Genomic DNA, 25,126 nt, shown 5'->3' on the forward strand with positions numbered 1-25,126 from the left:
ACATTGCCGCTGAGGGAACGTCATTCTGTGTCCCTGTAAAGTTACGGAAGCCAACAGACGTCAAATTGAACATCCATTCCGATGTCCAGTCCGGGTCTTTATAATCACCACAAGAGGGCAGGAGTGGGTAGAACCTGGATTGGCTGGAGAAGCGTGGCGAACCGAGGGATTTCTGACTGTCTACAGCGCTTGCAGTAGAACGCGAGCCGCGGAGTTGTGGCAAGATGCTCTCCTGCTACTGAGCGTGTAGCCTACTAGCTAACGAGATTGCCGTCAACGGAACGTATTGAAAAATATATAAAAGCAAACCATGAACTTAACATGACCAAGATACCACTCCAGCAGTTTATTCTATCTGTTGCCTAATAAACGAACCTTTGACACGGAGTCTACTTTTTGTTGTGTTTTTTTTTTTTGTTCACTCTTCAAAGAGGAATTAGCCGTATGCTTGCTAGAGGGCGGTGGCATTTCGTTCTACATTGCATAGCAGACTGGGCAAGTGCTTTGACACAAGTCCTGGGACCCCTTTAACCTGTTTTCATTTTTTTTCTTTTTCCCATTTTCGCTGTTTTCCCCCACCCATCATCTCAAGTCCCTAGAAATTTACCAGGAAAGAACTATCAGCGACTGCTTCGACTTCAGAATTGTTTGGACGCCTCCTGTCATTTAAAGAACAGCGGATATCGCCGAGCAGTTTGTTTCTTCAGAGAATGGGGAAAAGTGAACAGTTTGCGAAAACACGAATAGGACTCGCGGGATACTTACTGCAAATGTGCACCATACCTGGGTTCCTGCTGCTGGTGCTGTTCAGCGTCGGAGCCGCGCAAGGTAAGGCGACATCCCACTGTCCGTAACCTGCTACATAGACCCGTGCCTGGTGGATCAGAATGATAAAGCGGAGTGTGATGCTTTGATTTTCATCACACTCTACCATTTATAGTTGCATACATTTCGGTAATACACCTGTGCAGTCTAAATTATAGTTCTGTGCCTACAAATGTCTTGACCGATTTTTTACACAAAACTCTAGTCTAGCTTACTCTAAATATAAAAAACAATTTCTAAGAAAAATTGCTGTGCGTTGTGGTGGCATGACCCTATAATCGATGTCACTTTTGATACCAACATGAGACAATTACTTTCTGGATTTTAGAGGCATAGGCTACGGCCAACGTGGTCGTGTTTGCGAATAGAATGTCGTTTAGCTCCATGCGCTCCCCAATCCCTTTAATAATAAACTGATTTAAGACATTTTAGAACATTTAGAAGAACATTTTAACATCGTCTGATTGAAAATGGCACACTCAACGTAACTCAGGTCAACTCAAGTGAAAGGCTGGTTTCTTCAAGTAAATGCTTTAGTTTTAAGTAGAAAACCGAACACCACATTGATGTTAATCGTGGATGACATTTCAGCTGGTAAACGATTCCATGGTGCGCTGAATGAAAAACAACCCAACGCTGACGACCGTTTAATACCGCTCTTACTGGAGATCTCCTGCGTTGATAGAAATAAGCTACTTGGCATAATCGTTTGTTTTATATCGTTTGGTTTGCGTAATGTTCTCAATTATTGTATTTACCACTTCATTCCCCGTTGACTATTTAACATAGCCAAGTCCCAGGGTCACTGTATAGCCTACATCTTGTAGTATGAATGAAATGTATAGAGTAGCCGAATATGTCGTTACAGTTGACGGGGAAATGACGGGGAAGCTTTGGCCTCAAGCGCACTATTGTAGAGAAATGAAAAGCGTGTTCCGAATTCACTGTACGGATCTATTTATTTATTTATTTATTTATTTATTATAATTAAAAGACAGTAGGAACAGTCGCGCGTTGACAGTGATGCTTTAAATGAATTAAATGGTTTAAATTAACACAGTCCAGCCGAGGCTTCTTTCAGTCAGCCGAATCCACGCGCGCGTTACATTTACAACTGGCGGTGGAACAATGTGCAATATTTAAGCTGCGAGCAATATGTTTTTAAACCTGCGATAATTTATTTGCAAATTTAAGTTTATACAACAAAATCTACACCAATAATAATAATAATAATAATAATAATAATAATGATAATAATAATAATAATAATAATAATAATAATAACAACAACAACAATGCTCTTGAGTAATCCCAGCCGTTTTCTCAAAGCCCGGGTTTTATGAAGCCTATCTTGCATTCATTTTTTGCAGCATTAACTTTTTCATTTAGAGTTCTCCAAGGGCAGCATGTATTCAAAAATAAAACTTAAAACATTGCAAAACATACCTATTTCAACTTCCCGTGTCAGTTAAAATTTCCATGAGATATAAAAACGATTGTTTACCCTGATCAATTATTCCCGATGGTGCCTCATTATTATTTTTTGTCCTCACATTATTTAGATTTTTTGCCCTTGGTTTCAAATCTATTACTATGGGGAACGTCTTCGCTTGAGCTCATATAAATGTGCCGATTCCACAAGCAAACCTTCCATAAAGTTTAATTTTGTGAAGTAAAACCTACCTTCTGTGTAATAACACTACTCTGGAGATAAAACTGCGCTTTTATTTTTTAAAGGAATGTGTTCGTTGGTGTACATCGGTTCAGCTTTTTATATTCACCATGTTGTTTTCACACTGAGGGACTTGCAAGGTTGTTTACTGACGGTATCGATAAGTAGTTTCTAAATATGTTCATGTTTTTGGTTTTACTGGCGTCACAACTGTGCGTTAAACTGTATGGTAGACACATAGCCTACATTATCAAGGCGATATTAGTCTTTTGTTTGGAAAAAAGTAAAAATTATTATTCATTTATTGTATTCTTTAATTTTAGAATTAAACGTTTCCAGTGAAAAAATTAAAAGTTTCAATCATAAAAAGTAGGCTATACATCATATGCTATAAATCTATAAAATAACAATGTAGGTACCGCTAAATTTAAAATAAAAGCAAACATTTTCATTTTCTAAATACGCTTTAACTTACTTTTTAATTTGTAACATATTAGCCTACTGTGCACATCATCACTTGGTAACACTCGACCGAGCGACTTTTATTCTTTTTTCCGTCCTCGGCCTCTAAATATCCTATCATATTTATACTCAGGAATTTACCTCTACCGGCTCTTAAATTTATTTTGATAGAATAATTCAAATTGTCTTAGATTATTTCCTGTTTCCTGAAGCGGAATTTGTTGAATGTTTGTAGCACTTTACCTTGCTCACAATAAAATCAATACAATTTAATTAATAGATAATAAATGCATTCATTATACTGATGTGAATTTTGCATGCAGTGGGGTATATATATATATACACACACACGTAATATACAGTATATTTTTAAAATTAATTTTCTATCATTTTAATTGTCTGGGACAAATGAATGATCCATCTCATAAACTGCTTAGAGCCAATATTTGAAACAGATGCCATAGTGCTTTTCATTGTGAGTGGAAAATTTTTGACGACATATGATTGGCATTAACTTTATAATGTTCTCTGTGGGATTTATTAATCTGAAGTTACTCACAATTTATTCTCAAGCGCGATTTGACGACTGGCACGAGAGCGCGCTATGGACGCTCAGATCCTGATGCGGAGATATGTCCAGCACCATAGAATTCAGTTAGACCGTTTTAGAGTTCGCATTTTATTGTTTTGCTCTGTAATAATATTCCATGGTTTTAGATTTCATTTTTAAAATGATTATAAAAGATTATACATTGGAGGCATTGTTGGCCAGGTTATATAGGCAATGCCGGATATTTGTCTGATAAAGTTCTATGCAGCTACATAACAGAGACATAACAGAGAAGCTTCTATAACCATCAGGAGCAGATAATCCTGTTGGTCAGTTAGGCAGCTCTGTTGGACTTCACCATGCAGATGTACTGCATTTGTAACATTGGTTACGATCAAATTGCCCATATGGCATGGTCCTGACCAAGGTTATGATGAGAAAGTGAAGATGCTGTGGTATTATGTTGCTGTGCTGTGTGGGGAGGGTAAGGTGGGTGTTCGGGGTGAGAGACCTATCTAAGAGCACTCGTCAGAGACACCTGGCAGGACTGTCGGTTTTGTTCCAATGTCAGCCATCAAGCTGGTGCGTTGAGCGGTGAGTTACTTGCAGGAAGGGAGACAGGTCATAACCCCAGGGCCAACAGGACAGCTCCCGAAGGAGGCTTATCCATCATCTGTAGCAGCCCTTCCGTATTCGCCGCCCAGAATCCAGTCCGGCTATTGTGTTCTCACTCCCTCCCTCCTGTCCAGCTATTGTGCTGCTGCGCTCCTGAGTCATCCACTGTGGTCAACTTGAATGCAAGCCCTCTTGTTTTCACTAGGGTTACGGAGTTGCCTTAGAAAGGCTCTTAAAAAAGGCAGAAATTTCCATCGCCATTGAGTTGTTAGAACTTCTTCAAAGCGCTCCGACAACTGCTTGTTTAGTGCCGACAAAACGTATCTTAAACGCGTGGTGTGTTTGTTCTGATGTAATTAAAGGCGGGGGAGTGTGTTATTAAAGTGGGCCCTGAATGCTTACAGTCTCCTGTCATTACAGACAGACACGCATGGCGCTGTCAGAGGAATGTTATTTAAGGACGTTTTCAGAGTAAGTGGCAGCCGTCTCCTGACTGCACTGAGACAGCATAAAACCCCTCGGCCTATTAAAAAGCCATTAGCTAAACCCACTCCCAATAACGGCTGATTGTGTGTCAAACAAACACGGGCTTAAAACCCTCTTTCAGTGTCGCACTGACGTGGGGCGCATTCCTTAGGAGGCAGGTGGCGGGTCTCTGCCCCTCTCCTTCAGCAGCGAGGGGTGCAAACGCGGGTCCGTTCCACGCGTCTCTGAAAAAAGAACGCTAAACGTGAGGAGGAACAGTGTCTGTTCACCGTTCAGGGTGCCCGCCGGTCACTGCCGTGAACCATTCCCAGAATTCCCCGCTGCTGGCTTACATGGCGACAGCTGGGTCACGTCTGCCGTGGGCCGGGCGGTCCGGGCGGTCCGGGCGGGCCTGGGAGAACCTCGGGGCCGAGGCCGGCTTCTAAGGCTCGACCTGAAGGAGACCGGCAAAGACCTTCAGCCTGTCTGTACTGAGCCCAAACCCGCCGGCACTGACCAAACCCCGTTCCTGCCTCATGCGGCCGTCGGTCCTCCGAGAGGGAGAGAGAGAGGGAGAGCGAGGGAGAGAAAGTGAGAGAGAGAGAGGGAGAGAGAGGGAGAGAGGGAGAGAGAGTGAGAGAGAGAGGGGGAGAGAGAGGGAGAGAGGGAAGAGGAACAGTCTGCGACTCCTTTCTCCTTTTACAAAAAGCCTTTCTTGTGGTCGACTTTGATGTGGATGGTAGTATTTCCATTGTTCCGTTTTTGTACTCCTGCTAATATTTATCCCTGTAATGGCGTGAAAATGGCGGTGCTGAGGAGTTTTGGCGAAATTAGATGCGCGGCTCCTGAGCCCCCGCTGTCAGCCTCCGTGTTTTTCACGAGAGCGCAGAGCAGCTCCAGAAACTTTACTCCAGGAGAGCGCCTTAATTCACCAACGGGTCTGGGAAGGTTCAAACCGCATTCAGTCGCAACGGATAAATGTTGAAATGCTGAATTATTCATTCTCATATTTTTTACTGTGATTGAAAATTGACTATACTGTCTTTTGATGACAAACAGACTTGGGAACTTGGCTGCCTATGCCCCCCCCCCCCCCCCCCCCCCCCCCCCTTCCCACCCAGATTTGAGTAAACCGCTCGTACACAAAGAAGAATGGGAAAAGCAGGCAAGCGAGGGAACACAGGAGGCCAGAGTCTGCCAAAGGCCCAAACTGAGGGAGAAGAAAAAAGGGACAACAGACTGAGTCTCACATTAATGGAAAGATGACATAATTCCCATTCAGAAGCCCCATAGAGGGCCCTGTCTCTGTCTATAATGGGAACTCTAACCAGGTCATTCCGTGTCCATTACAGAGTCAGTTTACTCAGGAACGTCATTTAGACTAATTAAGAGGTTTGCAGGTACTGATGAAGGGTTGGATTTATAGAGTGAGCTAAAGCTGAAAGTGCTGTCTGGATAGTTAGGGACGGCCACACATGTTTTTTATGGCCTGTTCTCTCAGTGTTCATTTTATTGTGTTAAATTCTCTCTCTCTTTCTCTCTCTCTCTCCTTTCTCTCATTCAATCTCTATCCCTCTTTCTCACTCATTGTTTCTCGCTATCTTGCTCATTCTCTCTCTCCTCTCTCTCTGTTTTTCTCTCCTCCTCCCCCCTCTCAGTGCTGATGGAGATTTATTCAGATTAATTAAACCTGGGTTAAGCAGCAGAGTTATTGTTTTGGCTCTGAATGAGTGGGGAGCAGAGGGATGGGGAGTCAGCGGGGTACTGCGGTCCGCTGGGCCTCGCAGGCCGTAAACAACGGGGCCATAACTCAGGCCCGTAGCCCGGAGTTCCCCGCGCCGAGCGCCATTGTGCCCCCGAACCCGGCAGCTGGGCTTCACAGGAGGGCATGAAGCACGCACTCTCATTACACCGCGGCCCGGTTCCTCACCTACCACGTATTCATCCAGCTGATGCTGTAACTCAGAGAGACCCCCGCCACCCCCCGGAATCTAATGCAGGCTTTATTTAGCCGGACAAAGACACTTTGGGCATTTTAGCTGAGTGTTTGGGAGTCCCACATTCCCAATCACATAGCCCCGTGACCGCCGCCCAGAGAAAAGGCTACTTCTGGGGTTGCTGTTGACGACGGAACAGCTTGGGTCACCCCCCCCACCCCCAAATGACCACCAAAAGTGTTGATTCAGGCTGTGCATCAAATCCCTGCCAGTGGGAAGGAGAGTGACTGTTAGTCTGAGGAAGGAGGCCAGAGCCTTCCTAGAGTCCTCCACTGGGACCGCTCCTGCCTCCTAGAGTCCCGGCAGGTCACCGTGGTTTGTCACAGGAATCAGGAGGGCTGGTTTTAACCTGCTGAACCATTACATTACATTACATTACATGTCATTTGGCTGATGCTTTTACCCAAAGCGACTTACAGTTGATTAGTAGGAGGCAGTCCCCCTTGGCGCAATGTGGGGTTCGGGGCCCAACAGCTGTGCGGATCTTACCTTGGCTACCCCAGGGATCGGACCACCAATTTTGCGAGTCCCAGTCAAGTACCTTAACCTTACAGGCTGCTGAACCCTGTGCCTTGTAGAGCCTGCCTTCACACTCCTGCTGTGGGGACGGAGAGAGCCAGTGGGGTGTGGGGAGAGCCAGCGGGGTGAGGGGAGAGCCAGCGGGGTGAGGGGAGAGCCAGCGGGGTGTGGGGAGAGAGAGAGCCAGCGGGGTGTGGGGAGAGAGAGAGCCAGCGGGGTGTGGGGAGAGAGAGAGCCAGCGAGGTGTGGGGAGAGAGAGAGCCAGCGGGGTGTGGGGAGAGAGAGAGCCAGTGGGGTGTGGGGAGAGAGAGAGCCAGTGGGGTGTGGGGAGAGAGAGAGCCAGCGGGGTGTGGGGAGAGAGAGAGCCAGTGGGGTGTGGGGAGAGAGAGAGCCAGTGGGGTGTGGGGAGAGAGAGAACCAGTGGGGTGTGGGGAGAGAGAGAGCCTGTGGGGTGTGGGGAGAGAGAGAGCCAGTGGAGTGTGGAGAGAGCCAGTGGGGTGTGGGGAGAGAGAGAACCAGTGGGGTGTGGGGAGAGAGAGAGCCAGTGGGGTGTGGGGACTCCAGAGCTGAAGCCGAGTGTGTAATTCGGGGATGAAGCGAAAGAGAAAGTGACAGGCGAGGGCAGTAGGCTTTTGTTTGCGTGATGTTTATTGTCGGCTTTGTGCTCCTTTCTGGGTAAGATAAATAAACGCGCGTGAGCACGGGAAGGTGCATTGTGCCTAATTCAACATTCACGCTCCTTTGAGGAGGACAAAGCCGCACTGTAAGTCGTTTGAGACGCGCTACGCCGGTGAATCCAGAGCGCCGCCTTGTCCTCCAGCCGGCAGAGTGACGTGCATGTGGACCCAGAGACGGAGCGATGCCGGGGCTGTGTGTGCCCGTTCGCCCTGCCACGCGGACTGGGAGCGCAGTGTGTGTGTGTGTGAATGGCGAGTGGCCCGGTGCTGGCAGATTTGATGACATAATGCAGACCAGACTGCGTGTGTGCATAGCCAGGCGTTGCACCCCTCCAGAGTAACACGGAGGCAGGAAGGGGCCTGCGAAATGTGATCTTTCCTCAACACGCCGCCTTGCCTTATTGGTGTGAACATGAAATGCAGTTTGTCTCCAAATTCTCCAAATACTCCAGGCTCAGGTTTCTGACGTGCAACTGCGCTCAACATGATGGTGGAGAGGAACACCCTGCCCTATCGGCAGCTGATGGTGGAGAGGACCACCCTGCCCTAATGGCAGCCATGACGGTGGAGAGGAACACCCTGCCCTAACGGCAGCCATGACGGTGGAGAGGAACACCCTGCCCTATCGGCAGCTGATGGTGGAGAGGAACACCCTGCCCTAACGGCAGCCATGACGGTGGAGAGGAACACCCTGCCCTATCGGCAGCCATGACGGTGGAGAGGAACACCCTGCCCTATCGGCAGCCATGACGGTGGAGAGGAACACCCTGCCCTAACGGCAGCTGATGGTGGAGAGGAACACCCTGCCCTAACGGCAGCTGATGGTGGCGAGGAACACCCTGCCCTAACGGCAGCTGATGGTGGAGAGGAACACCCTGCCCTAACGGCAGCTGATGGTGGAGAGGAACACCTCGCCCTAACGGCAGCCATGACGGCGGTTATTTAATGAGCGCAGTTTAGGCCGTCCAGGCGAGGCGGGAGGAACGACTCCCTGGAAGTTCCTGCCCTCCCCCTCCTCCTTCCTTGGCCATACAGCGGAAGGAGGAAGCAGTGATTAATCACGGCTGTCAGGCTTTACCATGGGGGAGCGCCCCACTCAGCCTCCAGCTCTGTTTGTGGCCCGCTAGCGGAGCCCGGCTCCAGCTCCCAATCTCAACTGGCATCCCGCGGCAGAGAGGCCACCAGACCTCTGAAGGGAGGCAAGCGTATCCATCACACGAAAATACGAGAGAAGAGCAGAGGTCTCAGCCTGCGTGCCGCAGGTCACCGGCCATCCAGCGAACACTGTCTGAACGTGAGTCACACGCTAGCTAGCGCGAGTGGGAGGGGGATTTATCACCTGCTATGAATTCTGAAAGTTTTTCTGAAACCTATTTATTTAAATCGAATGGAAGAGACTGGCTAATTGCGTGCCAGTGTGCTGTTGCTAAGTAACTTTGATATGCTGAAATGTCACTGCAATGGCAGGCGGAACTACAGCGTGCATGTTTTTCTGTTTTCGCATGAATAATGCAGCATTAGGGGGAGCAGGGCTTTGTGGAGGGATCGATGGCAGAAATAAAGCTAATATCTGAGAATTGGCTCATCTCAATGATGCAGGCTGGACCAACAGCACTGGCATGGTCAAAACACAGTGTCATAACTGCAGGATGACATAAAGACTTTTTCATTCATTGCCAGTAAACAGGGTTGATGGAATTCATTTCCCTTTTGACAAAAGCAGAATTAGCAAATGTCCCCCCTCCACCCTGTGCTTTCATACCTACACACACCCTTCCCACGTGACACCCCATGTCCTCCTAAAACCACACCCTTCCCATGTCCTCCTAAAACCACACCCTTCACATGTCCTCCTAAAACCACACCCTTCCCATGTCCTCCTAAAACCACCCTTCCCATGTCCTCCTAAAACCACACCCTTCACATGTCCTCCTAAAACCACCCTTCCCATGTCCTCCTAAAACCACACCCTTCCCATGTCCTCCTAAAACCACACCCTTCACATGTCCTCCTAAAACCACCCTTCCCATGTCCTCCTAAAACCACCCTTCCCATGTCCTCCTAAAACCACCCTTCCCATGTCCTCCTAAAACGACATGCAATTATTCTTCTGCTCAAAAGAGGTCAGACAAAAAAAAAATGTAAGGAAAACAAGCATCTGTGTTTTTGAAGGAAAAACCTATGAAAACCTCAGCAGTATGTGTAGGAACTGAGATATGACTTTGGGTTATGTAAGCTGAGCCCTCTTTCCTCCAGTACACCTGTGGAGATTGGGAATTGGGTCAGCTCACTGCAGAAACTAGCTTTCCTGTACATCACACCCAGTGGAACAGAACAGCGTTCCCACTGAGATGAAACGAAGAACTCTCTGAAACATTTCTGCTGGAGTAAATGCCTGGGTCTGTGAGCTCTGTTCAATACACTCTGTGAAGAGGTAGAGAAATACTGTGAAAGTGTGAATGAAATGTAAGGCTTGGCAAATATGAGAATGAAACAAAGCGAAAACAGAATTCTCTTAGAGCAAAATCATATTTTTTGCCTGTTTTTCCCGTGTTTTGGAATCACTGAATGTGCCTCTCGTCACCAGTGTCCCACCCACACAGTAGTGCAGGTGCAGGAATACACTTTCCAAAACGCACAGTAAAAGCGCTTGAGGAGAGCTGATACTGGCTGGTAGAGAGGCTCATTGATTATTACAGCTAAAGATAGTGGTTCCTTTAAGTCCTCAGAGTCCCCGTTTAGGCCTGCCGTGGATACAGTTGGACTTTGGTTCTCTCGCCCAGGCCATGCCAGTGCCCCTGTGTTCTGGTCAGAGAGGAACAAGACCTTTGGGCAAAGCAGGAATCTGGCCAGAGGGGTGTTCACACATGGACAGCATGGCAGCCGGGGCGGTGGTCTGTGCCAGAGCCGGAGCTGGCAGGAGGGAACCTTGCTGCAGCATGTTTGGCCCTTCATACGGGAGTCCGACCCCTCCCTCCCAACCCTTGTCGGAGGGACACGGGGGTGGCTATGCCACCTCCCTGCTCGTGCATCAAATCCAGGTTCAACTGGTCCCACAGCTGCTGTTGTTTGGCTAGAAGCCTTTCTCTGCTTCGTCAGTACAACATACTTGCCTTTGCCTTCCTTGTACAGATAAGGAGAGTCTGGGTTGGAGAGACGTGGCTATCACGGCTGTGTGGGAAACATCGTGTCTGTCGGGCTGCCTTCCAGAACGTGTGACCAGCCCAGTCCATTTCCTGCCTCCTGTTTATCTGCCTCTCCCTGTTTTTGTTATTCTCTCCCTAAAACAACAGATTAAAGTGCTCCACGGATAACTGAGAGCGCTTCCCTCTGTTTGTTTACGGTGGCTTAAAGGAGACTGATGGACAGGGGGTCTGTGCCTGGGGCTGATGGACAGGGGGTCTGTGCCTGGGGCTGATGGACAGGGGGTCTGTGCCTGGGGCTGATGGACAGGGGGTCTGTGTGGGCTCTGGGGCTCCGCCGCCACGTTCGCTGCTGGGACCGGGGGGGAAGCCTTCGCTCCTCTCTAATTAGCCGGTGTCTTTACGGGGACTCGCCTGGGATCATACGGGCAGGTAGTGCCTTGGCATGAACACCCCGCTGGTCTGCGAAAGCTTGCGGCCCCCGGGCAGGGAGAAGGCGACAAGCGACCGATTACCAACAGCAGGTGCCAGTCATGGAATGCTGGAGCCATGTTTGAAGATTTACAAATACCGCTACAGGAAATGCTTCAGACTTTCAGGATGATCTGAAGAAAGCTTCATTCCTTTCCTGGGGGAAGGGGGGATGTTTGAAAGGGTTAGGGGAAAAAGCCATGGCGTTTGATGCTTCCAGCACTGCAAAAAATGTCATCTCTGCCCACAGAAGTATGAAAAGGCGAGAGAGAGAAGAAAGAGAAACCGAGCAGGAGACGGTGTAGCTGCTCTCAGACGCTCCTTCACAAGGCGCTCGGTCCGAGCCGCGTGGGGGCCGACGCTGAGCTCTGCGCTTGATTAAAAGGTCTGGTTCCTACGCCGGCATCAGCGTGAGATTACAGGCAGGCCCACAGCTGAAGGGAGGAGATCCTCTCTCTGCTCTATTACATTAGGCAGGTTCCCGTCTGTGGGAGTCTCGCGCTCGTTTCTGCGGGCCAGCTAGGTAGCAGCTCCGCACCTCACCCAGAACTCTCCGGGCCCGGTTCTGGAAGGCATCTCTCATTCGGCGAAGGGAAACTCAACCCCCGCCACACTCCTGCAGGCCCCGAACACCCCCTCCCAACCAGGACATTTCGTGAGGAATGGAAACAAAACGGCAAAGGGAAAGGACCGGAGATGAAGCCGTATTCACGGCACGCGTTCATCAACGTGAAATAAATCCTTCTCATGCATTCCGGGCTTTCTCCCCCCGCCTTCCTGCCGCTCGGCTCGGCACTTCCCCGGCGGACGGAGAGGCCTCTCCTCTGGGTGTGCGGCGGAATGCCTCTCTATTGATTTTCAATGTTGGTATTTCGCCTGTGATTAAAGATGTGCTAATTGAAGGGCCGTGTTTTATTTTCGCTATTAGTTTGTAATTCTGTTCCATCGATTCTTCTCTCCTTGAATTTATGAATCGGTAAGGGGTGGCAGGGGGGACGTGGAGCGGTGGGGTGTAAGGTCTGGCCTTGTAAATTCACTGATGTAACCTTTTTTTCTCAATTCTACACCTTCTGCAAATATTCCTTTCTCCCCAAGCCCCACAAGTCTCACCAGTCAAGGTTGCTCTGAAGACCGGCAGCCGCAGTTAGCTGATCTCAGCATCACCCACAATGCAAAACGAGATGAGCTGTCTCAACTGTCAACATGAACATATTCAGATGCAAAAAATGTGATTTTGCACCACAGCGAATACAATGAGTAGATAGATAGATCATTGCATTTATATAGTGCTTTTCTAGACACTGCTGGAATAGGTACATTATCCTGATGTTGGTCTAACACATCGCCTCTCTCCTTCTCCTCCTCTGTCTCCATACCCCTCTCCTCCCCTCCCTCGCTCCATACCCCTCTCCTCCTCCCCCCTTACTCCATACCCCTCTCCTCTTCCCCCTCGCTCCTGGGCATGAGGTCGAGAGGCTGAGAGGTCGAGAGGCGGGCTGTTCATTAATCGTGGGAGGGTGGTGATCTCGGCTCCTGGGATGAGATCACTTTGCGAGCCTTTCTTGAGGGGCCGCCTGAGGCACTCTGTCATCCCTATACCCCAATTCACTGATTCTGGATCATTCCACCAACTTTTCTTTGATACAGAATTTGCAGCCCGGGGTGGATATCCTGATCCTAGATTAGTGGAGTGGGGCAAAGGATCCTACTTGAGAAGGACCAGACACAGGAAGTTGAGCCATCAGTGAAAATCCCAAGTTTGGCCTCATGTTTTATTTATTTTTCTTCATGTTTTGAAGAAAAGCGCCCAAACGGTACCATTAGCCCCTGGCTAATGTCTGTCCCTACTTCACCCTCTGACTCCCATTACAGCAGACAGGAGAAAAAACTAAATAAAAATAAATAATAAATGAGTATGCTCAGTAAGGCGAGAGGAGCGCTTGTCCTTTAGCCTTAATGGAGTAGGGGAACAGGTGGCCTGCTCCAGACAGGACTCAGCTCTGAGCCTTTAAGGGAGCCAACAGAAATCATGTTTCTGGAGGTGGAGGACTAATTCTCGCCACCAAAGAAATCCTGCAGAGTCAGTTAGAGCACGACAACCCCCCCCCCTTTGCCGAACGCAAAAGAGCTGAGAACGTACAGGGTGGGGGGGTTAGAGAGCATACAGGGTGGGGGGGTTAGAGAGCGTACAGGGGGGGGGGGGGGTTAGAGAGCATACAGGGTGGGGGGGTTAGAGAGCGTACGGGGGGGGGGTTAGAGAGCGTACAGGGTGTGGGGGTTAGAGAGCGTACAGGGTGGGGGGGTTAGAGAGCGTACAGGGTGGGGGGGTGGGGGGGTTAGAGAGCGTACAGGGTGGGGGGGTGGGGGGTTAGAGAGCGTACAGGGTGGGGGGGTGGGGGGGTTAGAGAGCGTACAGGGGGGGGGGTTAGAGAGCGTACAGGGTGGGGGGGTTAGAGAGCGTACAGGGTGGGGGGGTTAGAGAGCGTATAGGGTGGGGGGGTGGGGGGTTAGAGAGCGTACAGGGTGGGGGGGTGGAGGGGTTAGAGAGCGTACAGGGTGGGGGGGTTAGAGAGCGTACAGGGGGGGGGGGTGGGGGGGTTAGAGAGCGTACAGGGTGGGGGGGTTAGAGAGCGTACAGGGTGGGGGGGTGGGGGGGTTAGAGAGCGTACAGGGTGGGGGGTTAGAGAGCGTACAGGGTGGAGGGGTTAGAGAGCGTACAGGGTGGGGGGGTTAGAGAGCGTACAGGGTGGGGGGGTTAGAGAGCGTACGGGGTGGGGGGGTGGGGGGGTTAGAGAGCGTACAGGGTGGGGGGGTGGGGGGGTTAGAGAGCGTACAGGGTGGGGGGGTGGAGGGGTTAGAGAGCGTACAGGGTGGGGGGGTTAGAGAGCGTACAGGGTGGGGGGGTGGAGGGGTTAGAGAGCGTACAGGGTGGGGGGGTTAGAGAGCGTACTACAGGGTGGGGGGGTTAGAGAGCGTACTACAGGGTGGGGGGGTTAGAGAGCGTACTACAGGGTGGGGGGGTTAGAGAGCGTACAGGGGGGGTGGGGCTAGCCGTCAGAGAGGGCTCTTCCTCCCGCAGACAGATGGAAAATGTTAGGGTGGAAAAATCGACTGTTTGGCTTAAGTTTTAGAAAAAAAGGGCTGTTGTTGTCAACAGTGAATGCCTGCTTTCATTGAGCCACCTAGCCCGCTTACGCAGCGCAGGCAAAAGATTACTATATATAGCCATGCTCATTTCCATTTCCATCTTTCACTAGCCGAAAAACACGGATGTACTGTATTCACGGTTTAATGCTGTGGTTGCTTGCCATACCCTGCTCCCGCTCACCTCTGTACAATACCCTGCTCCCGCTCACCTCTGTACAATACCAGTGCTATATTTGCAGGGCTGAGGTATGTTCAGTTCATTGCTGAGGAGAACGTGATGTGTTTTCACACTGCACATTTTGTGTCTCTTCACATGGAGCTGTACAGATTCCCATTAACTCCACTGGGGTGGGGGGGGGGGGGATTCCAGCAGGAATTATTTTTCCGTTCTGCCTTTTCCTCTTTAACAAATTGGCAAAATGTCCAGAGTTTATTACAGGAAACAAGGGAGTTTCATCAGGCTAGCACCAATGGGCTTGTTTAATGATTTCTTCTTCCTTTTTCAATTACTTACTGCAGCAGCATCTTGTACAGACGTGGCCGCTCTCCCTTCTCTTGCAAACATGTCGGTCGGTCGCTTACCATCGCAAGATGACCGTGAGGAGTGAACGGCAAATTGTTCTCTTTTCCTGTCAGTAGCGGGGGTCGGGCGGGAGGTTGTGTACCTTTAAACTCGGTTCAACAGATGGTAAGCACGAGCTGTAAAGTAGACGCATCCGTCTGTCTGTCTGTCACACAGTGGCGGGCCTTTGTACAGCCAACACTGGAAACCCAGGAGCCAACACAGGAATGGAAATGAGAGTTTACCTGAAATTGTTCAAATTTAAAAAGTGAAGTGAAGATTTGTGGGAGGTATTTAACAGGTTGAGACAGTTCATTTTCACTTGTCTTACGTTGTTAACTTTTGTCAGCTCATGAGTTTTTCATACAGCATAACATTCTTCATTACGGAGGCAAATGAAGTCATGAAAGAAAAACCTTTGGCCACCAAAATTCTTCCCGTTTCAATGAACAATTACATCCATGTATGCTCATCATGCTGATCCTGAATTATTTTTCTCTGCCACATTCTTTTGTACAAGCCCATAATTTCACTTCACTTCAAAGATGGCTTTGTTTGGCCACGTTAAGGAAGCTTGTGAATGTATGCATTTGTTCTCTCGAAAAATAAATAACTCCCCTCCCTAACGAATGAAACGGCATAAAACCGGGGGCTTTCTTTCCGAGTCCAGGCCCATAACTCCAACTAGTTAAAGGGGGGAATGAAAGTCACCATTGTAAACCGATACTCCAAACTGCCCTGCATAAAATATGACTTGCGCTCAGGAAACAAATGAGCCTTCCACGTTCACACACCGAACGCATGAATTCCTGGGGTTTTGGGCCGAGGTGGGGGTAAGCCGATATGGAGCGATTGAGCATCGGCCTCTCGCAGACCGGAGTGATGGAAGGGGAACAGCCGTCCAGATTTATCCCATTTCCCCCGACCCCCACCCGCCCCCTGCCCCCACCTAACAACGCACTGCGGCGCAAACTTGTTGTTAAACGTAAATTATGCCTCCTTACCCATTTCTTTCATTTGGACTCTATATTTCTTCTCTTTCCCTTCTTCCCCTTCCTCTCTCGCTCTGTTTCTCTCTCTTACACTCTCGCCCCCTCTCATTTGTGACTAAGCACAGAGATAAATCTTGTTTGTCGAGAAGCCAAGAAGTACACCTTTTTTTTTTCTAACTTTTTTTTTTTTTCTCAAGCTTAATGTTTTACTGCCCAGTTCTGGTTCAGCATAGCGGTGTCCTGCCAACAACAACAGCGGCAGCAGAGGGGAGAGAAGAGGAGGAGTAGGAGGAGAGAAGGAGAAAGAGAAAACAGGCCTTCCATTTTTCTCCTAATCTCCGCTTTTCTAGCGCAGAGCTGAAGACATGCATAATGCATCTGCTATTCCAGGCACCTTTCTGCTTCTCATTGTTCAAGCAGCCTGTACTGCATTTAGTAAACAAGTTTAAGTGAAACTCTGCATGAGAACGATTCCTGTTTCACTCCAGGATGAATTAACGTGGGTCCGCACTCCCAACAGATGCGCTTTGCAATAGATTTATCAAGAAAATGGGAAAACCCACGCAAGCCTTTGAGTGTGAGACTGTCTCAGTGTGTGTCCTCTGTATGAGGAGGTGAAACTCACATAGGCTACGCAAGTGCAGTTACTGGCACACTCAGTCAAATATCCATTATTTTAGTCATTAGCAGAGGTGGAAAGTCCAGGGGTCAGAAAGTAAAAGTCCTGCCATGCGTTTCTTCCACCCATGAACTCCAGCCAGCTTTTTTCACGAATTGGCTCTACCTCCTTGTGCTCGAATTGTTGGAACAAATTACCGGGGAGGACTTTTACATTGTGAACTGGGATTTTGCACCTTTGGTAATGGGTGTCAAAGAGCAGGTCTGTTACCAATGAGTCTTGGAAGTCACGTAAGAATTCCTGTGAGGTAATAACCATCGTAAATCGAAAAAGAGAAATCGAAGAGATCAGGGTGATATATCGTCACTTGGCTAATCACAGGACAATCACAAAAAAACAGTAAAAGCTACTGCGTCTATAGAAAAACAAATTAAAAGTCAAACAATGATTACATGCAAAATTACTTCTGGACCTTTCATTATTGTCAGTATGTTTATTACAAATTATGTCTGTTTTGTGTACTTTTATGTATTTTAAACAATATAATTTTTTTTTCGGCAACTTGTCAAGATGGAAGAGAACAACGGATTACTTTTTTCACTCACAACACACAATTCTAGCCATTTAAAAAGTATGATGTGTGATTTATTGCTTTTTCTTTCCCTTGCTGATAGTTACGTATGGATGACTTCAGCAATCTTTTTGTTACTTCTGTGGTGTGTGAGTCAAGTCTGCTTCTGTTATGGTCAGCTTTGTGGCCAGTTTCCAGTCTGGATTTGAAAGTCCGAAGCAGCAGAAACATGAGCTGGAATATTTATGCCTATGTTTCCACTTCCTCTTTGTTTTGATAAGTCAAATAAATTATCTTCATCGGCCATGGCAGACCAGACTGTGCTAATGAACTTACTTCTGACTGTGACTGAACAAGGGTAGTCGTGTCACGGTGTACAGGGACAGGAAGTAGGCCTGGTGAGATGTGAGACAGAGATTCACAGTTTAATGGAGAAATGTGCAGATGAGTTTCGCAGAGGGAGTTAGCATTGCGCTTAGTGAGTTAGCATTGTGCAGAGTGAGTTAGCATTGTGCAGAGTGAGTTAGCATTGTGCAGAGTGAGTGAGCATTGCGCAGAGTAAATTAGCAATGCGCTGAGTGAGTTAGCATTGCGCAGAGTGAATTAGCAATGCGCTGAGTGAGTTAGCATTGCGCAGAGGGAGTTAGCATTACGCAGAGTGAGTTAGCAATGCGCTGAGTGTGTTAGCATTGCGCAGAGTGAGTTAGCATTGCGCAGAGTGAGTTAGCAATGCGCTGAGTGAGTTAGCATTGCGCAGAGGGAGTTAGCATTGCGCAGAGGGAGTGAGAATTGTGCAGAGTGAGTTAGCATTGCGCAGAGGGAGTGAGCATTGTGCAGAGTGAGTTAGCATTGCGCAGAGGGAGTTAGCATTGCGCAGAGGGAGTTAGCATTGCGCAGAGGGAGTTATGCACATTGTACATTGTGTAGCGTGAAGCAGAACTTTGCAGTGTGAGGCATAGCTGCTCAGTACGAGGTGAAGCTTTGCGCAGTAAGGCAGAACTAGGCTGTGTCGGGCTGGATGACGACAGTACAATACAGTTACAGTGCACGACATAACTGGGACAGTAACAGTTTTAGACAGAACAAGGCATTGTGGGATACCACCACAGACAGGCAGGGAAACTGAGATCAGATGCCTGATTTACGATCACAGAAGAAGCATTTCACTGTCTCTAACTCCTCCCCGTCTGGCTTATTTATCTCTCCCATCAAAGCAGTGGTTCCATTTCCTGCCTTTCAGGCTGTTCTAACGTCTATTCATCTTTATTGTTCCAGAACTTTCATCTGTGATTGAAACAGATTTGTACAAATGTACGCTAAAATACAACAGAGCAAATTAGGCACTAATGAATTCTCATTTTTTGTCAGCGCCAATACATTGTATTGACGCAGTGATTTACTGATTCCGGATCCTCGGTTACGCGTTTGAACACTTTTCTAGCATCAGAACTTGACTAACATCTGCAAAGGTCGTGCGGTTTACAGCGCAAGGGGCAAGCGAAAGGAAAGGAAGGAATTCTCTGAATGTCATTTTTTTTTGTGCGTCTGGATTTTCATGAGAAACCTACTGATCTATATCTTACATGCAATAGTTTATGAAAATACGATTTAGTGGTTTGGGGTTGTTCAGTCTGCATTTCAACTGAGGTGGGATTTTAGTATTTAGTATTCTGCGTGCGTGTGTGTGTGTTCGTTTGTGTGAGTCTGTCTCTGTGTGTGTGTGTGTGTGAACAAACCTTTCTGTGTTTGCGATACAGGGGTGGCAGTTTAAGAAATGGGTTGAAGGGGATAACAAAAACAAGTGTAGTGATTGCAGTCCTGATAGGGGGGGAGTTGTACGAGCTTGACTAACTTCCAGATATTTCCTTGGGAGTGAAGTGTGCAGCATGTGGGGGTAGGAACAGTGAGCCTTATTTATGGAGTCCAGTGTTCTTTACTGTGGGTCTTATCTCATCCCAAAGGCCTGCCAAAGGAAACAGGAGATGCTGCAGACCGCTGGCCAGCATACTCTGACAACTGATTTCACATACAATTCACCAAATGTCCCCAGTATGTAGCAAATACTGGTATTTGTGTGTACACACGTAATGAGGACATACATACTTGTGAGGTCATATACACGTACATGTGTACATGTGCCCGTATTGCTTGTGCATTTTATATACAGTAGTACATTGTGCTATTTATTGTTGTTCTGTTATGTTGCTGTACTGTAGTCGAGGCGGGATCGTATTATACCCTGGCTGATCCTATGTGTGGGGGATGGGCTGAAGGTAGTGTTTCTACTCAACCCGCAACCCAACACCGTCCTCTGCCATCCTGTCTCCATGTCCGCTGTGATGTCACGGACAGTTTGGAGCAGCATTTAGATCCTCGGCTACGATCATGGACTGGAGTGGTTGGGAGTGCTCTTTCGGGGGTGGGGGTTTGGGTGGGGGCTGGTCACAGCGGGGGCAGGTAAAAGGGGCGTTAGGGCAGACAGAGCCTTTTTTGAAAGGTCGGGGTGGGGGCTTTTAAGATTAAATCAGAGCTGGTAACGTAGCCCAGATGTCTCCTGGTAGGGTGGGGGGTCCGGGGTGGGGGGGGGGGGGGTGGTTGAATGAGTTATTTTAATCCTATAGCTCTAGTAATGGACCCCCCCCCCACCATGCCCCCTCCCACTCCCCCTCAAAGTTAGTAATTTGGTAAGGTTGAGTTCCACAGTATCAGCCACTTTTTGGTTTGTTGTGACCATGTTGCTGTGATTATTTGTGTTTACGAGGCCGGGGGGTGGCTCTGGGGTGGAAACAGTAGTTTGTCTTTGTTCTGGCAGGAGAAGTCACATTTACCACTGCAGCCGCACTCTAGTTTTTTTTTGTTTTTTTTTAAGGCAAGCTGATAATGATTCACTAACTACCGCTATACTCTGCATACTCCAGCAAGAGACTTCCTCCCCCGGGGTGAATGTTGGAAGCTTTGTAATAAAAGTTCCTTCGATTCTTCACAAAGCGAGGCAGCAACACTAACGCGCACACACACACACACACACACACACACATATACAACAGGATCAAAACTACTCTCTGTTCTAATATTTTGTTTCAGTTTTTGTCAGCAAGCGGCAGGATACGTTTTTTGTTGTTGCAGTGCACTTGAAGTAATGTAGGCCATATGGAGGGGTGTGTGGCACGTGGAAGAGCTTGTGTGCGGCAGCTTCTTTTCCTGCCTTCAGGCGCCTCAAAACCATTGATTACAGTAGCGTGTCGCTCTTGTGAAATCGCGGGATCTCCCAGAAGTCTCCGTCTCCAGACGCTTCACGGTATTCTGATCCAGGATCAGCTGACCCAACTGTAGTACTGACCCCCCGTGGTTTTGTGGAGAAAGATCAAACTGATCCAGGGTCAGCCCTCAGGGGGGAGAGTCTGTCTACGCTCTGAGCTGCTTAACTGGAGAAAGGAGGGGGGGGTGGGGGTGGGGGTGGGGGGGTGTAGCTAGAACGCATCAAGGCAGGCAAGTCTCTAGGCCTCTGAGGAGCAGATCAGAGCGATGCTATGTCTAGAACACACTGCTGACCATCTGCCCAGGGTGTCACCAGTGATCAATATCATACTGCAGCGCTGTTTATCTGACCTTCACAATTGTGTTTTTTTTTTCTTGTTCCCTCTTCCAGAAGAAGAGCGACCATTTAGCAAGAGGGTTAGCATCCTAATTGACAGGCTCTGCTAAACAAATCAGCTCACCATCCCCCCCCTCCTCCCTCCGTCTCTAGCTTGTGTTGTCTCCCGCCCTCCCCCCTGCATGCATCTCGGCGGTCTAATCTAACTAATGCCCCCCTGCGTGCACAGGAAAGTGAATTAAAAAGAGAAAATCCAATACTCGATCCATCAGAGGGGCTAGCCGCGCGCGCATTAGCTGCTTCTCTCTGGCCCCTGTAATTGCGTTACACGACTCGGACGCTGTAACAATTAGGGGCTAACACTCTCCCCGCCCTCGTTAATCTCACCTCATAAGGGCCCGCGACGTGCCCGGGGGCGCCCGGATTAGGGCAATTTGGAAATCGGACGGGGCAGAGAGGGAAAGGAGCGGGTGCCAAAGCCGTAACTACTAAATACAGTACTGTACCTGTCGGCTCCGTGGTAGAGGAGGCATTCTGGGGTTCCTTTCACCGCCCCCCCTCCTGTATCTCCCGCCAGGAGTACGACCGCCCCCCCAACCCCCCCCTCCTGTATCTCCCGCCAGGAGTACGACCGCCCCCCCAACCCCCCCCTCCTGTATCTCCCGCCAGGAGTACGGCCGCAGGCTGATCAGGCATTCTTCATCTTTCTTCACCTTCTTTTAATCGTATGTTTGTGCCTCACGTTCATGGGTAAGATCTTATACAGCTGGGCTCCTGCAGCAATCTCTGCAGCCATGGGCACGTACTCAACTCTGAAGCATGTGATGTTGCCACCTGATATATACCTGTATATTACCTGTATATTAGCATGTAGCTAAAGAAAGGCTATGCGCTAATATACGGTGATGGGGCATCTGTAGGGCAAATGGAGTGCCTAGATTATACCCTGTGAAGTGTAAACTAGCTTGTATATTAATATGTAGATATGGGAGGATGAGTTGATGCGTCTTCATGTGAAGCTCACATCATGGCGTGGGCTGAACACGCAGAGAGCCAGAGCTGGGTGGTCTGTGCAGACCTGGCTCCAAACAGTATTTGTTTCTGTGCTCTATTGACCTTGCCTTGTGCATTTGAGACTGCACTGAAGAGCAGATGGGCAGGGTTTACGCTTCCTTTCATTTGTTCCAATATACCAGGCAAGTTTTGTAAAATTCAGAAAAGTATTTGAGTCCAAAACAAAACATTCAAAAATACTTTTGTAATAGCTGCTATTAGGCAGCTTCACATGCTCCACCAGTGGTGGCATGACAGACCGTGTCTGTATGCTGTTATTGGCAGAAGCATTTACGAGTGCTTACGTAAGGCTTACGAATGTGTCATCGTTCTTACGAAGGAGTTATGTCGCTCTAGACAAGCTCAGGTGGATGAGTGTCGTCCTTGGTTAGTTTTTATTTTTACTCATGCAGGCATACAGTGTATGTCTACAGGAGTGTGGGATGTGTGCTTGTCTTAGGCTTGGGGGAGGGGGGTGGCATCAGATGGCATGTGACTCTGGGTTGGGTCCCGGCGGGCGGGCGGCGGGGGGGGGGGCTCTCAGATTGGTCATGTGACTCTGGGTTGGGTCCCGGCGGGCGGGCGGCGGGGGGGGGCTCTCAGATTGGTCATGTGACTCTGGGTTGGGTCCCGGCGGGCGGGCGGCGGGGGGGGGGGCCTCTCAGATTGGTCATGTGACTCTGGGTTGGGTCCCGGCGGGCGGGGGGGGGGGCTCTCAGATTGGTCATGTGACTCTGGGTCGGGTCCCGGCGGGCGGCGGGCGGGCGGGGGGGGGCGGCGGGGACTGCGCTCAGGCTCTTATGCTGCTCGCCTCTCCGCGCTGAGTGCCGGTCCATGTCTTTAACACGGCTGACGAGCGCACACCAGGACGCCTGCTGTTCAGGAGCCTGACATCGGAACGGGTATTTAAAAAAGGTGTTAGGCTTAAAACGAAAACGTGTCAGGTGCACTGCCTCCAGCAGATAACACACTGCGTTTTTTTAGGGTTTTTTTAGTTTGATGGTATTTTCTACACTTCTTGTCTCCATTGCTCTAAAATAAAAAACCCAAAATAACATACGGGCAGATTTTGACAGTGTGAAACTTACAATAGAGCCTTTAATGAAAAGAGTGTGTCATGAGGCCATTCCGGCTCTGGTAGCCAGCCCTGCGCCAGTCGCTGATGCGACGGCTGCAGATAAATAGGCGACTGCTTTGCTGCTTTTTTGAACTGTTTCCACAGCAGCGGGATTCTGGGACTCCTTTTAAAAATGCGTGGAGATAATGGGTGCGTGGTAAAGAACAGTGCCAGTCCAGGATAATTGGGAGTCAGACGGACACGCTCCGTATTGACATCTGAGGAACCTCTCTCCCCCACCCCTGACGGGTTTGAGTAAATCATGAACTCCCTGGTTCCTCGTCCCATTCACCCTGAGAGCCCTGCTGTAGCTGCTATCTGACCAGCGCTAATCAATTATAATGGACATAGTGTCTGTGTCAGGCCGTCAACTTCCAATGAGGATACCACCTGACCACTTTACTGCGGTCGCCTTTCTGCGCTTCTCATCCGCTCTAGAGTGGCTGTGTGTGAGTGTGTGTGTGTGTGTGTGTGTGTTTGTGTGTGTGTTTGTGTGTGTGTGTGTGTGAGTGTGTGTGTTTGTGTGCCTGTGTGTGTGTGTGTGTTTGTGTGTGTGTTTGTGTGCCTGTGCGTGTGTGTGTGTGTGTGTTTGTGTGTGTGTTTGTATGCCTGTGCGTGTGTGTGTGTTTGTGTGTGTGTTTGTGTGCCTGTGCGTGTGTGTGTGTGTTTGTGTGTGTGTGCGTGTGTGTGTGTTTGTGTGTGTGTTTGTGTGCCTGTGCGTGTGTGTGTGTTTGTGTGTGTGTTTGTGTGCCTGTGCGTGTGTGTGTGTGTTTGTGTGTGTGTTTGTGTGCTTGTGCGTGTGTGTGTGTTTGTGTGTGTTTGTGTGCCTGTGTGTGTGTGTGTGTGTGTGTGTGTTTGTGTGCCTGTGTGTGTGTGTGTTTGTGTGCCTGTGCGTGTGTGTGTGTTTGTGTGTGTTTGTGTGCCTGTGTGCCTGTGTGTGTGTGTGTGTGTGTTTGTGTGCCTGTGTGTGTGTGTGTGTGTGTGTTTGTGTGCCTGTGCGTGTGTGTGTGTTTGTGTGTGTGTTTGTGTGCCTGTGCGTGTGTGTGTGTTTGTGTGTGTGTTTGTGTGCCTGTGCGTGTGTGTGTGTTTGTGTGTGTTTGTGTGCCCGTGCGTGTGTGTGTGTTTGTGTGTGTGTTTGTGTGCCTGTGCGTGTGTGTGTGTTTGTGTCTGCGCGTCTGCATGCGCCAGCAGGGCATAGGCGTGGTCTCGCGCTGCGTCTTTAATCACCCCCGTCCTTTTGAGGCCATGCTCTCACCCCCCAGTGAACAGTGTATCACAGACTGATCGATCTCCAGACAAAAACAGGGAGAGCAGTGTATCACAGACTGATCGATCTCCAGACAAAAACAGGGAGAGCAGTGTATCACAGACTGATCGATCTCCAGACAAAAACAGGGAGAGCAGTGTATCACAGACTGATCGATCTCCAGACAAAAACAGGGAGAGCAGTGTATCACAGACTGATCGATCTCCAGACAAAAACAGGGAGAGCAGTGTATCACAGACTGATCGATCTCCAGACAAAAACAGGGAGAGCAGTGTATCACAGACTGATCGATCTCCAGACAAAAACAGGGAGAGCAGTGTATCACAGACTGATCGATCTCCAGACAAAAACAGGGAGAGCAGTGCTCCCCACTCAGCCCGGGTCAGGCCCAAGGAGTAAAACAAAGCGTTCACGCCACCGTCTGTTTGCCTGAGAGGCATTGAGGCCTTCACCTGCGCTGTCTCCGGTGTTAGTAACGGTTACGGTAACCGGTTACGACAGGTAACGGTTTCCCACACCGTTAGCAAAGCTACGTAGCGCCTCGTCATTCCGTCTTGCCTGAAAGCCCTGTTTGTTTTCATTAATGAGTCAGACTCGCAGTGTCATTAGCTGCAGTAATCCTATTGAAAGCCACTGAAAGGGATTGCCTTTTGAGGTCTGTCTCTCCCCCTGCAGTGTTCAGGCGGCCACTGTCCGCAGAGGTTGTGCAGGTGCCTTATTGAGCTTGTTATGTCTCGTGAAGTCCCCCTCTCTAACAGGGCCCCACTCCCTGCGACTTGAGACAAAGTGAGAAATCACGAGGGCTCC

At 49.1% G+C, this 25,126-nt stretch overlaps 1 protein-coding gene across 2 annotated transcripts in view; it reads left to right on the forward strand.

Moving 5' to 3' along the window:
- The first annotated feature begins 214 nt into the window (after nucleotides 1-214).
- LOC133140265 (netrin receptor UNC5C-like) overlaps nucleotides 215-25,126 on the forward strand; it is a 213,053-nt gene continuing 188,141 nt past the window's right edge. For both annotated transcript variants that reach the window (XM_061260042.1, XM_061260043.1), the window contains exon 1: nucleotides 215-828. In XM_061260042.1, the coding sequence (XP_061116026.1) occupies nucleotides 711-828 (118 nt within the window). In that variant the 5' untranslated portion in view covers nucleotides 215-710. The remainder of the gene's footprint in view (nucleotides 829-25,126) is intronic.

The sequence above is a fragment of the Conger conger genome, chromosome 11 (genome assembly GCF_963514075.1).
Source record: "Conger conger chromosome 11, fConCon1.1, whole genome shotgun sequence".
NCBI lineage: Eukaryota > Metazoa > Chordata > Actinopteri > Anguilliformes > Congridae > Conger > Conger conger.